At 36.4% G+C, this 15,719-nt stretch overlaps 4 protein-coding genes across 4 annotated transcripts; all 4 read right to left on the minus strand.

Annotated features, from left to right (window-relative positions):
- Positions 1-930: 930 nt before the first annotated feature.
- On the minus strand, positions 931-4,851 carry LOC104739012 (ubiquitin carboxyl-terminal hydrolase 2). The gene is made up of 3 exons (XM_087485679.1): positions 4,448-4,851; positions 1,314-3,946; positions 931-1,220 (listed from the first exon to the last, which is right to left on the minus strand). Exons 2-3 carry the CDS (start codon positions 3,938-3,940, stop codon positions 980-982), a joined length of 2,868 nt encoding a protein of 955 aa, XP_087341805.1. The 5' UTR covers positions 3,941-3,946; positions 4,448-4,851; the 3' UTR covers positions 931-979.
- A 49-nt stretch (positions 4,852-4,900) lies between these two features.
- LOC104739013 (protein arginine N-methyltransferase PRMT10) lies at positions 4,901-7,473 on the minus strand. Its single transcript, XM_010459244.3, has 7 exons — positions 7,071-7,473; positions 6,693-6,885; positions 6,289-6,394; positions 5,820-6,009; positions 5,533-5,718; positions 5,342-5,425; positions 4,901-5,245 (listed from the first exon to the last, which is right to left on the minus strand). The coding sequence occupies exons 1-7, from the start codon at positions 7,284-7,286 to the stop codon at positions 5,069-5,071; spliced, it is 1,152 nt and encodes a 383-aa protein (XP_010457546.1). The 5' UTR covers positions 7,287-7,473; the 3' UTR covers positions 4,901-5,068.
- A 764-nt stretch (positions 7,474-8,237) lies between these two features.
- Positions 8,238-11,857, minus strand: LOC104739014 (high mobility group B protein 15-like). Its single transcript, XM_010459245.2, has 7 exons — positions 11,620-11,857; positions 10,554-10,707; positions 10,067-10,145; positions 9,777-9,933; positions 9,560-9,682; positions 9,046-9,461; positions 8,238-8,959 (listed from the first exon to the last, which is right to left on the minus strand). The coding sequence occupies exons 1-7, from the start codon at positions 11,630-11,632 to the stop codon at positions 8,537-8,539; spliced, it is 1,365 nt and encodes a 454-aa protein (XP_010457547.2). The 5' UTR covers positions 11,633-11,857; the 3' UTR covers positions 8,238-8,536.
- Positions 11,858-13,189: 1,332 nt separating this feature from the next.
- LOC104739015 (uncharacterized) lies at positions 13,190-15,452 on the minus strand. Its single transcript, XM_010459246.3, has 2 exons — positions 13,637-15,452; positions 13,190-13,555 (listed from the first exon to the last, which is right to left on the minus strand). Exons 1-2 carry the CDS (start codon positions 15,266-15,268, stop codon positions 13,490-13,492), a joined length of 1,698 nt encoding a protein of 565 aa, XP_010457548.2. The 5' UTR covers positions 15,269-15,452; the 3' UTR covers positions 13,190-13,489.
- Positions 15,453-15,719: the final 267 nt, after the last annotated feature.

The following is a 15,719-nucleotide window of genomic DNA, read 5'->3' on the forward strand; positions in this document are numbered from 1 at the left end:
GAAGAAGCAGAACCCTAGGATTTTTCTTTTTTTCTCCCAATTCAAAACGACGACGTTTCATTTAATTGGGACTTAGATATCTTATAGGTTTATAAGGATAAATTTGTGTGATATAACCGAGTATTGTTGTGGGATCAACTGGTTAAGCCCTACTTTATTTGTATCTGAGGACGCGAGTTCGACCCACGGGAGTGAGGATTTCCTCAATTTATTCGATTTCGATGGATGCTACCTTAGGTTTATTTGAATAAGTTTGTATGATTCTTTCGAGAATTGTTGTGGGATAAAATTGTTAAGTCCTACGCTAAACACGTAAGAGATCACAGGTTCAAATCTTTGGAGTGTGGAATTTCTACAATTTTTTTGCGAAGAAAACATATTAAAACGACGTCGTTTTGCATTTTCGATGGCACGTCCATACACACGTAGATTCTGAATCAGCATCTCTAACGGTTGACTTAAATCCGTTAACGTGGACTGTGAAATTGACTCAATTTTGTGAGTATATGTATGAAATTTGAAATGTCTTAGGGTACATGTCTAAATTGGCACTTCTTGTTTGTACAGGTAGCAATTCGCACTTTCAGGGTGTGTACGGGTATGAAATGGCCCTTTTCCCGGCAATCTACTTCAGCGAAGCCTTCCTGCAGCAAAAGCTTGAGCCACCACGAGAATCACACAAGTGTGTTAACCCCATTACTTGTTACTTTTGCTTCTTAGGCTACGATTAGAATAGAACCAGCTCTTCAGTTTTTTTTTGTATATGGAGAAATAGATTCAGACATGTTTCTGATGATACATATATAATGAAACTTTCATGACTCCGAACCAACATTAATAAGAAGAAGAAGAAGAAAAAACAAAATTAATGGTATTTGATCTAATGTGATCGTCAAAAACTTTCCCAGCAAAAGCTGTAGAGAAGAAGAAGATCAAAAACTGGTTTTCTTCTTTCAGTATAATTGGAAACAAAATAATCTCAGTCTTGTGGGAAGATCCGTTCGTAGAACAAGATATAAGCTTCAGAATGCAGAACCTTTTCCCATGAAACCTGTCTAACATGTGCATCGCTTACGTTATACCACACTGTGGAAGATGATTCAGTCTCTTTAACTCGCTGACCTCCTCTTACATACGCCACATAATGACCTCCTCTCATCGTTCCTGAATGCTCCACCAATCCAGCCAGTCTGTAAACGGGTGGGTCTTCTTCCCTACATCTGAAAGAAACAAAAAGAACAAAGAATCTGGTTTAACATGATGAAATCAAAAACAGATCAAAATGTGGTGTCGCAGGAGATCATAGATGATACCTGGAGTCCATATACTGGCGAAGATCAATGACCTCTTTGAAAGCAACATGACCATTTAGCTTGCTTAGCCTACCACGCAAATCTTGGCTGAATCGTTTTAGATGGATTGTTAAGACAGGTGGGGATTTGTTTATGAGTACTCTTTTAGTTGCATCTCTCTTTACTGTGATCAGTTTCTCAGAATCTTCTTCTTCATCTTGAGCTCCTTTAGAATCACTTTCATTAGCTGAGTGAGAACTCGTAGCTTTTATTCCATTAGTGCTATGATCCTCGGCACTACAAGTATCACTTGGATCTTTCATAACAGCCAAAACATCGTTTTCTCCAGAAACTCCATTTCCAATTTCATTTTCTTTCAGCCATCCGTTGCTGGTGTCACTTGATCTTGATTCATCGTTTTTGGATATTTGCTTTTCTCTCAACCGTTGGAGTTTAAGGTTCTTTGAACAGTTCTCGCAGTGCCAAGCATTGTCATCCGACAAAATCTCAGGCTTTGTGAAATGAGCCAAACACCTCTCAACAGACACCGGTGAATCCGAGTCATCGATTTCTTCAGGATCAGACTCGCTGCTGAACACCATAAAACCAACTCCTGAAGCTTCAGCCTTGGAAGGAGGTCCAAAAACAGGTCCTTCGGTCATCTCAGGCTCATCAAATAAACCACCAAAATCAACAAAATCACTATTTTGTGGTTCATGATCACCAGTAACAAATGAAGATGAAGCCTCACATTCACTTTCCGGTACCGTCTTATCATCACAGGATATTTCTTTGTATGGCATGTACAGAATCTGTGAGTCTGCAACCATCAAAGGAAGCTCTTCCTCGTCCCAAGGATTCACCGAGGAAGAACTTTCCCCTATACCAGGATCACCACCGATGCAACTAGCTTGATTGATTTCAGCAAAAATATCACTTGTAGCTGGGCATTCATCAGACTGCGTAGCTTGTACATCTTTTTCATCTAAAATGGCTTCCGCCTTTTCATCTAGCATCTGCCTCTCTGCGTTACCTTCCAAAGTCTGATCACTTGATGAAACTGAGGTACTGGCCGGAATATTTGGACCTGGTACAATTTGATTAGCCTCAGTTGTTGAGACATTTTCAATACCATCTTTTTGCATATCCATCTTCATCTCATCTCCAGAAGTTTCTGGTCCAATAATATCCAACCAGAAGCTATCGAAACCAGTTTCAGTTTGTGTTGCACTTTCTGAGGCCTGTTTACTGTCAAGAGTTATAACTGAAGTAGTCTCTAAAACAGGACCATTTTCAAGGGGTGCAAAAGTAGAACAGGATGTATCCGAATCAGCTACGACAACCAAAGCTTTTCCAGGAGAATTCAGTTCCGAAAGAGTCTTACTTGGGGGAACTTTTGAAACCTTACTGACCTTTGACACATTCTTGGGGACTCTTTTTGGTGGAAGCTTAGCTTTTTTTGCTCGAGAAACAGTTTGCGGCTTTTTCGGAGGAGTTTTCTTGAACGGTACGGGTAAGGAGAGATCCAAAAATGGCTCATAAACTTTTGAGGAATGCCCGCACTCCATACAAGAAACAATGCTTGAAGTTTCTCCCCCAAATACAGAATCTATGAGAGTAGATTTCTGATAATTATCAGAATCACCACGCTTCTTTCTCAAGGCTGACTCTTCGGTGCCCAACGAATCTAGTAAACAGCGTAGCAACTCGTGGCTATCATGCTGGTCATATCCCCTAAACTGGGGTGCCTTAGAACAAAAAGACCCAAAAAAGGCTCTAGGATTGATCGCACTCTTCAAGCCTGCCTCAGGTTTCGTTTCAGCGAATAATTTCTTCAGGGAAGATGCAAGAGGCCCACCGACCACAGATCCATCCTCCTTCAAGAAGTGATCGCGTAATTGATCCAAAGAAAGAAGATTCTGCATTATCGAATTAAAGAAACATGTGTTCCCAAGGTTAACTAAACCTCGCACAACATAACCATCTCTTGCTTCTATACCACTGGTCACAGCAACTTCTAACTTGATATCACTAGTGATGCTGCCACTTCCTGAGCACTGGTCTTCGATATCAGATGAAGCTAAGTTGTTTAAAGATCTTCCTTTAATCAATTCAATAACCTCTGACAGCACGTCTTTCTTCTCACCATTCTCTTCTTTTTCAACAGGGAGAAGCGAATGGCATGGGAAACACCATCTTAACTGGGGATTTTCCCATTGAAGCACCAACCGGTGACGCGTCAATCTGATATGTCTCAAAACATGACTCTGAGGTCCAGTTGGTAAACCAACACCCCCACACACATAACAGCCACATTCCAAACAAAGCCAAATAGCTTTTTTGTCCGAAGAAGAAAATTCTTTTTTCCCCTTATTTCCCTTTGCTTTAGTTCCTCTCTTCCCATAGACCCCTTCCTTGCATTGGTCACACTTAATCTGCCGGGAAGACTTGATCTTATCAATCACTTTATCCAAATTGAGACCCTTGTCGAAATGCACACAAGCTTGGGTCTCCTTAACTGCTCTAACATCAACCTCAGCTATTTCCCCGGCTTGACTAGGCGGCTCTTCAGAGACCTCCTTGGAAAATGTGGTGGTTTGAATCTCCTTTGTTGGAGCTCGGGCCTTCTTCTTCGCTTTCTTCCCCATCAGTTACTGAAATGAAGTACAAAGCCAGGAAAAGGAGAGTGAGTGATCAAACTTTGTTACTTCATTTACAAAACCAAATACAAGTGGGGTAAAATACAAATGAAGCAATGAAGTGCAGAACAATAGATAAAACATTGGAAACATCACCAATACACAGAAAAAGACAACACAGGAAAGAAACTAATCCACTTTCATCAAGGGCACTTGGAAAACTAATAACTAAAAAAAGGTAGGCACCAGATTCAAAATCAGAACCTGCCCATTTCAACTTCAATGGTTTTGAAGATAAACCACTCATAAAAATTAAGACTTTTCACGAACTAAGAATTAGCCATCAAAATTTACAGGATTCTAAGAAGTACCCACTAAGAGTTATATCTAACTTTGGAACGACTAGTAATCAAAGATCCAGAATCCAAAGTCCTCAAGGCATAGAAAAACTCATATCTTATTACTACTACTCAAAACAATCGTATCAAATCAAAAAGCAGAATTTAGAGAATTTACCAACAAAAGCCCAGAAGAAGAAGAAGAACCCAATAAGTGTTACTGCTTAGGAGAATATTCACATGAGAAGAATCGACGCTCGAAAAATTGGGATCTAATCTTAGCCTAATCAAATTGGTTTATACGGGAGAAGGAGAAAGATAGAGATGTTATCAGTGGCCGCCGTCAAAAAGGAGGAAGAGACAGAGAGTCGACGAACGAGAGAAAGTTATGTGAAACAATAAAATCGCTCCGAAAGAGGGGCGAAGACATAGAGGGATAGTCTATAGGTTCTCAAATCACTTTTTGTTTTTGTTTTTGTTAAGACACTTAACAAATATGTTCCAAAAGAAGAAAAATAAAATATTCTTAACAATATTAAATTAAGTTGTATAATAATAAGTAGGACACAAATTTTAGGATGTTTAGTGAAATACCCATATGATATATGACCCAAATATATAAGACATGATATCAAATCAAAACCAATATAAAAATAAACTATTGAAAATTGTTACAACAAAATCTCTTTTACAAGGGGAAAAACGTTAGAAGCAATAAAACATTACAGTTTTTGGGTTCATGCTATGGGATACAAGAGAACCAGCAAGCCCCAAGCAAAGCTTCTTGTATTTAAAAAAATCACTCTATGAAGTAAGTCTTCTTGAAAGATTCTTTGGGTTTGCCAGATGACTCTTTTATTTCACAATTAAGCTCAACCTCCATTAGTCTGTGATTTTCCTTTGACCGGCTCATTACCAAACCAAGATTCAGGTTATCACCTTCCTCAACATTTATAGGATTCGACATAATGAATACCTGCCAGTATCAGATCATCATAACACAGACATATTAGCGTCTGACAACAAAATCCAAAGCCTTAAAAAATCATCACACGGATTGGCAAGTACGTACCTGTTGACCCCAATGCGTGCAGTGCTGCTCACTCGGAGCTGTGGTCAACTCGATTTCTTGCTGTGCAGGGTCTTCTTTTCTCCCCTGGTTACAAAAAACAAACAAGTAACGAGTAAGTATATAAAGAGTTTCTTCAAAACACACAATATATGATGCAAAAACACCATAATCTGTAGTCTGTCCAAACTAACCAAGAACTGAACATCGAACCATCCACCAAAACCACATAGCCTTGTGTGCTCCACATTGATGACTGACGATACACTTGATCTGACTTCCTCAATTTCACTGACAGAGGCGGTCAAACAATCCATCTCTTTGACAATTGTAGGGGTGCCTATGATTTGTTGTGGATTCAAGTCATTCCACATAGCCGTCTGTGTACACAAAAGACAAATTTTATGAGTTTCCATGAAATGACAGAGCAAAAGGTTTTATAAGGAACTTATTTCACGGGGAATTTAATTGCTAAAATCACCTGTATGTAATACTTTTCTTGCTCTTCAGCAAATGGTTTTGTTAGAACTTCCATATCAACCCCATAGTAACTTTTGATCTCATCAGAAAAGTTATGCCAGTCCGCCATTGCCCCATCAAAATCATTCCTCTTCCGATCTGCCATATTGGATTTGATAGGTGCAAGCCACATGCGAGCATGACTAGGGTACCTATTGGATTTCAAGCATACTATTTGTTACGCTTAGACACACAAAGTACCAACAATCAACCATATCTTTTACAAAATTGTTTTCAATATTAGCAACATGTGCCACATGACCTCACAACTTATGCATGAAATTTCATTAGAAGTTCTATAACTGATGTTTGACGATATAACCAGACAACAGCAAGCTCTCAAGTGCCATAGGCTCATAAGTAATAATCAAGCATCATTAATTTTAATGGTCAGGAAAGAATAGAAAGAAAATAACAGAAAAACCACTTACATGACACCAGTCGGCTTTAACCATCGGTCACGAGCACTAATCACAGAATCAAACATGGACTCCCGCAGAAGGAAGTATCCCATCCACTCCGAGATAATCACATCAACTGCTCATTAAATTGAATATGTAAATATTTAGCGCAATGTCAAGTAGAGTACAAATTATCAGAAGAAACATGTTTGTGTCTAAGACTCTCAGCCTATACTCAATAATTTGTCAATCCATAGTTTCTAATACCCAATACTGATACAACGCCATATTCTTAGGCTTCTGAATATCAAACAACAATAGGCTCATTCAAAACAATATTATCTCCTTACTCTTTCTACTTGAAAATAAGAATGATACTCTAAAATCTTTTTTGTTTGCAGTGAAAGAGAAAAGATGTTAAAACAGAATAATACCCCTCTCTGGCAATGAAATATCCTCGACTGAGCCTTCAATGACTTCAACAATATGGTCAAGGTTATTGGCTTTGACAAGGGCACGAGCATGATCAGCCATTTTAGTAGCTTCAACTGCATAAACCTTCCTAGCACCAGCTTGAGCTGACCAAATAGCAAGTATTCCACTTCCGGTGCCCACGTCTAAGACAGTCTTCATCAACATTACAAAGACAAAATTAGCCAAATATTAATACAACAAGATAAACAGAGACCAATGGGTTATATAACTTAGCAATACATATTCGTAAGACCAAAATCACCGAATACAGACATATCAAAACTGGCCAAGTATATCTAACACAGCTCAAAAGAAAGATATGAACTTTATTATTATACCTTGCCCTCAAAGTGATGTTTGTTCTGGAAAACAGCATTGAAGTAAGCATCCATACGGACACGGTCGGAGAGCATATCTTTCTGGTGGTAGAGGAAGGAGTAAGTGCAAAAGTACTGAGCGTAGTCAACTTCTTTGTCAACTGGAGCCGACGGTCCACCTCCGCCGGTTCCGGCCGCTCGTCCGCCCATTGTGCCGCCGTTGTTGGAGCCCCTCATCTTCAGCTTACAGACTTGCAAAGAGATGCTTTCGACTGCGGCAAAAAACAAAGCTTTGTTCCCTTTAATTGGAAAAGCTGAAAGAGCTGCTTGAGTTTTTTTCAGACGGCGACGGACCAACTTCGGAAAACCTTAGGGTTCGTTTTTATACAGTATAAAACAAACCAAATCAATCAGAGTCTTGATTAAAGTCTATCTCCCTCCTCCCCATTCAAAATCATATTACTGGGTTTACTTCATTCGGCCCATTTGCTTTTCAAGCCCAATTTTGTTCGGCCCCTTCAGATTTTTAATCTATACTAATGAATAATATACAGTAAAACCTCTATAAATTAATACTCTATAAATTAATAAACACTATAAATTAATAAATTTTGCTGGTCCCAAATCGGGCCAGTGTAAAAATTAACAATATTCGATAAGATAATAAGATAATAATTTTTTCGAAATCTCCTTATAAAATATGGTCCCAATAATATCATAAATTAATAATTATGTAAATTTATATATATATATATATATATACTGATATAATAGTGTATGTTTCTCCTAAAGCTCAATTCTATAGAACAATTGTAATGTTGTATTTTCAACCTATAATAATATCTCTAAAATATTTTATAACATGTCATACAAATAATTAAAATTTAAAGTTTTAATTTTTAGATATGCATCATTTACAATTTGATAATTTGACAGATTATTAAAATAGGAGAATTGATATTATTATTCATAGATTTGAATTTATGTGTCTCATGTGTATAAGTCAATTTGTCTATAATATTTGTAATTTATTGTAAATAGTGCTTTCTAAATATTACAAGTTCAATTCCTAAACCATAAAATTTATAACATCCGAAAGTTTAATCTTATTTTGCTATAGTTGTTCCAATTCATAATTTTTTAAAAAATAAACAATTAAAAATATATCTATAAATTATTAATTATTAATTTACACTATAAAATAATAATTATAAATTAATATCACTATAAATTAATAAAATGTCTTAGTCCCAACATTATTAATTTATAGAGGTTTTACTGTAACTCTTTGATGCAAAATAAACTCTTTAAACAAAACAAAAAAAATCCTTCAAAGCAAATTTCAAAAGACCAGGAAAATGTTTTCTCATAAACCCTTGCGTAGTTTCTGTAGAAAAATATAAAGAAAAAGAAAAGAAAAAAAACCATAGTACTAAGACCAAAAGACATTGTCTTCTGCCACAAGTAAGGTATCTGAATCCCTATCTTCAGTTCTGCTCAGCTGTCACCGGCACGGTAGGCTCATCGGCTTTCTTCATTGGAGATGTTTCCATCACAACATCGCCACTTTTCTCGTTAGGTGCAACAACCATCTCGGACGGGTTAGGGTTTGGGTTTAGAACTGAGGGGTTCATTGATGACTCTTCCAATTCAGGATCAGTATCTCCGCTCTGATCATAATCATGTGGCTCGCTTTCACCTGAGAAACCGCTTGAGTCACCTTCTTCATCATCTTCTTCGGCTTCGTCTATTGGAAGATCAGCTTCAGCTAAGTCTACGTTTTGCTCTGGAGGTCTCTGTTGCAGCGGAATAGCGTTGCTTATGGGCTGTTCAGTCTTTTGCTTCTCATTGTAAACTTCCATTTCACTTCGGTATCTCTCTTTGTCCTCCATTGCCTTCCCTTGGTAAATCTAAAAATAAGAGAAAATCAAACAGATCATGAGACAACAAACCTAACAAAGACTTTGATAACAACACAAAATATTGAAGTAAATACCGATTTCTCATCTTCATGCAGCTTGTTCCATAGTTCACCAATCATCCTGCTGATATCCCTATCCTTACCGGGATGAAGTGGTTTCAGCCTCGCGTGCTGCTCGGCGAAAAAGAAGTTATACCCACTTCTGTTGGGTTTTGGATGAGCAGGATCACGTCTTTTAATCTCTGATATCTTTCTTCTCCTACGGCGTTTTGCTACTCCTCCGGTAACACCCAGAGGATTGGCAGAACTGTTCCAAGTGTTGGGGAGTACACCATGGCTCTGTTGCGGAGTTTGATGAGCACCTGTGTTCTGAGGAATTAGCTGATACAGAACTCCTTTAAGCTGCTCTGATCCCATTGTTACAGTTACAAGGTAACCATTTTCAAATTTTCCATCGATCACTCCAACCACATCTGATCCAGCAACAGGTCCTAAAACAATAACAACACAAAGATTCTAAGGGTTTTACTCAGATTTAAGTCACAGTATCTCAGTTGGAACATTTTCTAGAAAGAGAAAAAGTTGAGACCTCCGAAGAATTCTCCAGGATTGATCCTCGGCTGTGGGGTAAAGTTTAGACCTGGGAGTTCATGTGCAGGTCTAATGGCTCCCTGCATAAGTCCTGGTCTAGCAGATGGGGTCGGCATAGAGTCTAGAGAAGATATGTGTATTACAAAACAGAGAACAAACTGAAAGATATCTGAAGTTCTGGTAAAATAGTAAAAAGGTTTTAATGTGCAACAAACCTGGAGGAACCTGGCCATTAGTTCTGAAGTAATAGATTTGCTCATAATTGTTAAGCAGCGAGAAGTAGTATTTGCGCAGGACATAGGATGCGTTTGTTGCTGTTGGAGGAAAGACAAAAGTAGCAGTTACTTCTTTCCACCTCCTTTCATTAAGTATCTACAGTTCAAAGAAGGAAAATGATCCAAGAACAAAAGGTCACTATAGATTTCAAACAATAGCAAATTTATGAGACTTAGAAAACAGATAATGCACATAGCATGGAATCAATATTATCATTGAGAGGACATACCTTATTGATTCCACCACGAGAGGTTACCTCAACAAAAAGCTTGTGCAAGTCCAAATCTCTCCCTCCTATGATCGGAACCCTACAATCACAAATGCAATATGTAGAATGGTTATAGCTATAAGCTATATATGAAGCATTGCACCCATATCCAAGCATCAAACAATCTCATGTACAAGATACAATACACTACCCAAGAAGCAAAAGGAACATTGCGTGAAACACAAAAGAATAATACGCTACTGTAAATTAGACTAAATACACACATGTACATAAAAGAGACTCATGATGCAATGGTAAGTGGTAGAACATGAAACTTTTATAGTTCAAGGTGAAAACACAAAGCATGAATCATCATCAACCCAAGAGCTTAAACCTCAAAGATGGAGACTTTCTAAACACAAATTTCTATCAGAGCCAGCCAACAGATAACCTCTGAACTTAAATCTAATAATTGAGTAAGAAATGATATGGGAGAAAAGAAGCTTACATGAATTTAGTACCCAAGAGAGAGTGCAGCCTTTCCAAGGAAGACATGAAAAGCCTAGGGTCTGCAAGCACAGCCTCATACGTTGCTTCAGGGGTAACACAAACATTGTTCATTGGCACTGACCCTTGCTTAAGACAAGAGCTTGATGCCATTCCTACCACAACCAAAAAGACAAAAAGAAAAAAGAAAAGGTAAGCACTTTAAGATCATTTACTCTCTTTAACAACCACTAAACCTTCTTCAGCATTTATTCCGGCTTATTAATGAAACAAAAGGCAGAGACTTTAAGTCTCTGCACATCTGTGTGTTGTAATTAACCGTCTTCCATAAAACAGAAACTCAAAGATACACATGACAGGAGTTCAAATTTACAATATTATCCACAAAGATGCATGCAAATGATAAAAAAACAAACTTGATATCTAGACTAGTAAAGAGATTGCAAAGTCCAAGAAAGGGTAGCTTAGAGAAAAGAAAAGAAAAAGCTGTAAAGCCCTTTCATAAATTCTTCTACTCCTTCTGTTTCTTCTATGCAGAACAAAAACTGAATACGACAGATTGCCATTAAATGTAAAAGGACTTGTGCTACAGAAGCAAACCACTCTTTAAGGAATCAAAGCAAAGACACATCTCTTTCACCCAATCTCTATCTCTCTCTCTCTCTCTCTGACAAGAAAGAAAAAAAAAAGGGGAATTTTTTATGCGCCGGCAACGTATTTTTTCCTGAGATTTGTAGGAGGAACAAAAACCAAGAAAACCCTCCGGAACAGGCATATTAACAAATACATTGCAGGCATCTCTACTGATAATTTAATGCCCCAAACCTTCCAAGAAGCCATCAATTGAATATATGACCAAAGAAACTACGAATTAGATTTGTTCGATAGATAGCAACAGAGGAAAACGAATTAACATCAAAGAAAGAAACCATTTTTTTGGGGTTTCCCGCGAGGCAGCAAAAAGCCCAGACGACAAAAAAAAAAAAAAAAAAAAAAAAAGAAAAGAGATATGATATAATAATACTAATAGAGAAGAGACTCATAGAGAAAGATTTAAAAGTTATCACCTTTGCTAACCATTTTACCCTTGAATGTTCATAAAAATGAAAGCTTTGGTTTCTCTTTAATGGTGAAATGAGAGTGCATATAGCGGAAATATAATGAAAAAGAGACGCGTACGTTGATTGATGTGTGTGTATGTATGAATGATTTGTGTGTAGGTGAAAAACATAAGGAACCCAGATGAAAGATATAAATAACAGATGGGGTGGCTGTAAAATAGGTCAAAATTTTTATATATTTACCAAAGGGTGAGAGAGAATTGAGCTCTATATATGAGAAATAATGCACGATATAAGGAAGATTAGATATATTATATCAAAATTTGAAGGGGGAAAACAATTTTCTATTTTAATGCAAATTTTAGATCTTGAAGATTGACCACAAAATTATCCAAATTTTTTTTTTGTATTTTAATACATTTCTTTTTTGATAAATATAGTTTTAATGAGTTTATTCAAACCAAATTTGTTTCTATTTTTATACAATACTTTTATTATTTATTTAATCTTTTCTATCAGTTATTTACGAGTGGACCGGAAATTTTTAAAACTATTAATTCAATTAACGGTTTTATTTTACCTAATAAGTTAATAAATTAAACAGCTAAGGAAACTTACACATTTTTTTATATATATAATATATACCATTTCAGAATTTCTTAAATTATTGTATATTAAAGACTATAAATTGAATAAACAGACTTATCAAATAAGTTTAAAACAATTAAGAAAATTCACATAATATTTTTATAAATTATTATTCACTGTATACTGAAAATGTGAAAAGATGTATTAATTACACGTTCATGTGATTTTAAATTTTCAAAATATGGAAATAAATAATTATATACGTTGAATATCTTGTACCAAGTGTACGTGTATAACCGTATAATTTCAAAAAGAGAAAATTTAAGATATTGAGATATCAATTTGTGTATAATATCACAAATACTTATCTTAGACATTCAAAATTTGACTAGGCACAATTCGTTATATTGTTCAACAAATTCAACCATAAAATATTAAATATAGATTATATGCCATATCAATAATGATGACTGCAAATTACCCGTATGTTAATCCTGCTGGCATTACCATTCTTTCTTTACAAAAAAGAAAAGAAAAAAATTTCTTAACTAATATGTAGTATTGATTTACATTTTGAAAAGTAAAGATAATCAACAGAGAAAAAATTAAGATTTTATTATTTTCTCCACATCTTTTGAATTTGTATCTTATGTTATATTCTTATATGATGAATGATTCAAAGCCTAAATGATTCACTATCTCAACAATCATTAAATTAGCATCCCTGATCTTACATACATTCAAAATAAAACTCAATCCGTTGGATATACTAGAATAACAGTTATTGTTATATTTTTTTGCAGTCAATAGAAAAGCTTCATTTTCTAAAAAGAGGTGAAAATATAGTTAGGCGAGTGTTTACACACTAAGACTAATTAACACCGATTCTAAACTATATTTCATCAACAAGATATCACAAATATATTTTTCAATTGTTTTATTTGGATGTTGTTCTATCAGTTGCATTTTTCAACGTAGTAGCTTAAACTTGATTAGAAGAGATGTATCATGTATGTAAGTATTCTCCAAATTGTTAACGATACAATCAAATAATTGAGAACTAAAACAAAGCAAGCGCATATGTACACGTTTGTATTTTCTATACACAAAAACCGCAAAAAAGTTTCTAAAAGCATAAAATTAATTCATTCCCAAAGGGTTGACTTGCGATCCAAGCTTTTCTCGATTCAGATGGCTCCAATTCTGTTAACGGTAAACCCGTAACTGATAACCTATCTTGTATCCTATCGAAGTTTCTTCTACGTACATAACATAGAGTTTAAAAGTTTCAAGAGGAGTGAAGATCCATCGAAGATCTTCTCCAATTACCTCGCTTCTCTGACGTAACCCTAACCTAAAAAGACACGACAAATAATTAAAAACTCACAGTACAACTTTATTTCCACACAAGGGTTTTGGAAAACTTCGTTCAAACCTTTGATGATAAAGAAGGCAAAGATGCTCGTCTCGTAAGCTCCGCTCTTTCCTCTTGAACAGCCTTTAATCTTTCTCTCAACAATTCCACTTCATTCTCAATCTTTAACCTCTCGTAATCAACCGCAGACATTGATTTTCTCCTTGAACCCGAAGAGCTCAGCGATTTCTTGCGTGGACGACATAATGGAGGAAGCTTTCTAGCAATACCCGAGACAATCATAGTACTGTTTTCCTCCGATGATTCTTTAGGTTTGCTAACAGAGGAGTCTTCAAGATTCTTCTTCTTATTACTAATGTTCTCTGTTTCGTCCTTCACCATATAAACATCACGCACACGTGAGTAGGCGACTTCTGAATCTGATTTATACAGATCTCTGTTTTTATCTCTGTTTTCAGCTTCTTCTCTATAAGGCATATCAATAACCGTTCCATCGAGTTCTTGAACGAGCAAAGCTCTTCTCTCTTGAGAGTCTTGATGTTGTCTATGTTCCTGTTTCACCGTCTTTGCAGTTGTAAGATTATTATCTCTTGTATTTAAAGAACATTCTAATGCGTCGTCTGTCTCCACGAGTAGATGTCTATAAGCTTCAACTTCTTTCTCCAAGAAATGTTTTTCCCTCTCACGCCGTATCAAAATGTCTTTGAGTATGACCATCTCTTCAGCATCAAAAGTCGATTTCTCTTCAACCATTCTCTGGAACTGCCTCGCTTCCATTTCTACAGCTGCCTTCTCGTCTTGCAGCCTATGTATCATCGCCATCGCTTCATCCGCTGCTGATGCTGCAGCGCTTCTCTCTTTGTCGAGCTCAACACAAACAGCTGCTCGAGCTGCTCGCTCTTCTTTCAATGATTCTTCCAAAACCCTAACAGAGTTTTCCTCTGCGTTTCTGAAAAAAGATTGTTCTGCTGATGAAATATTGGAGTTTACCTGTTCATTAAATGACTCAGTTTTTTCCAATTTTGGCCAGTGAGAGATAAAACCTTTGCGGTCATCACTGGAACATCTCTCATCTTTAGCTGTGAGAAAGACATTATAAGGATTCGTCGTCAAATGGGATTTTACGGTGGGATCATCAAAAGCTTCTGGTGAAGAAATCGATGAAAGACTTGCACAATTCACACGACCTCTCCTATGGTTTTTAAGACTGTTTCTTGATTTTCGAGTAACAAAACGCTTGCCTTTCAAACCCTGAACGGTCATCAGATCAAACCTACCAAGTTCCTTGTTGTTGTTCATCACGTTTTGTTCTTCTCTTGACGAATCCTCTGTTTCAGCTTTAACTCTAGCGTTACTTACATCACCACTGTTCTTTCTCACCAGCTTCAACTCGACAAACTTGTTCGAATCATCGTCGCTAGTGATCGAACCAAAAGGGATCTTGCTTTTGATAGATCGGTCTACGGCTGAGATTTTCTCTGAGGCACAATCCACCAGGCATTTCCTCATAATGTTTGCATCGCAGAAACGTCCGTTGTGAAATCTTGGAAGAGGTAAACCTAGAAACCCTAGGAATCTCAACAAGAGATGTATACAAAGAGATGTACATAGAAGCAGATAAGCCACGGAGAGATTCAGAAAGGCTCCTACGAGACCAGTGAAATTCCAATCTTGCGTATATAAACACGGCATTTCTGATAAATTAGATTAGCTCCTTCCTCTATAGCTTTTTGAGTCAAACCTGTTCATCATCAAAACTCGCAAAATTCAATGGAAACAAAAATCAAGAAACATAAATCGTCTGTTCCAACTTTGATAGACCAATTTCTAAAAAAGAAAACGAAGAGAAAAATCTGATTCCGGAATTTTAGTTCTTGAAATATAAGAAGAAATTTACATTCAAGTACGTAAAGCAAACAAAGGTGAACCACATGTTGATGGGATTCTCAAATAGGTAACTATTTTTGAACACCATGCATAATAGTTGATCATTCAAATAAAAAAAAGTTGGATTTCACCTGAAGCTGAGGTCAACCATTAGCCAAGTGGAGCCAAATGCGAACGTTAGACGAACTTGCTTTTTTTTTTTTGTTTTTGTTAATTTTTTTGTAGGTGTTTTTACAAATAATATTTTTAAGTATAT

This window comes from Camelina sativa, chromosome 14, assembly GCF_030686135.1.
Source record: "Camelina sativa cultivar CO46 ecotype springtype chromosome 14, ASM3068613v1".
NCBI lineage: Eukaryota > Viridiplantae > Streptophyta > Magnoliopsida > Brassicales > Brassicaceae > Camelina > Camelina sativa.

Bases quoted from the DNA above. Each gene is read 5' to 3' on its own strand.
- LOC104739012 (XM_087485679.1), bottom strand. From the start codon at position 3,940: ATGGGGAAGAAAGCGAAGAAGAAGGCCCGAGCTCCAACAAAGGAGATT. The intron at 1,221-1,313 runs GTATCATCTATG...TGTTTCTTTCAG, and splicing joins CGCCAGTATATGGACTCCAG to ATGTAGGGAAGAAGACCCAC.
- LOC104739013 (XM_010459244.3), bottom strand. From the start codon at position 7,286: ATGAGGGGCTCCAACAACGGCGGCACAATGGGCGGACGAGCGGCCGGA. The intron at 6,395-6,692 runs GTATTATTCTGT...TTTAATGAGCAG, and splicing joins TATTTCATTGCCAGAGAGGG to TTGATGTGATTATCTCGGAG. The intron at 5,426-5,532 runs GTTAGTTTGGAC...TTTTGTAACCAG, and splicing joins GGTTCGATGTTCAGTTCTTG to GGGAGAAAAGAAGACCCTGC.
- LOC104739014 (XM_010459245.2), bottom strand. The intron at 9,683-9,776 runs GTTTGTTGCACA...TATCTTCTCTAG, and splicing joins TAATGGCCAGGTTCCTCCAG to ACTCTATGCCGACCCCATCT. The intron at 8,960-9,045 runs GTATTTACTTCA...TCTTATTTTTAG, and splicing joins TGCATGAAGATGAGAAATCG to ATTTACCAAGGGAAGGCAAT.
- LOC104739015 (XM_010459246.3), bottom strand. From the start codon at position 15,268: ATGCCGTGTTTATATACGCAAGATTGGAATTTCACTGGTCTCGTAGGA. The intron at 13,556-13,636 runs GTTTGAACGAAG...GTGTCTTTTTAG, and splicing joins TGCCTTCTTTATCATCAAAG to GTTAGGGTTACGTCAGAGAA.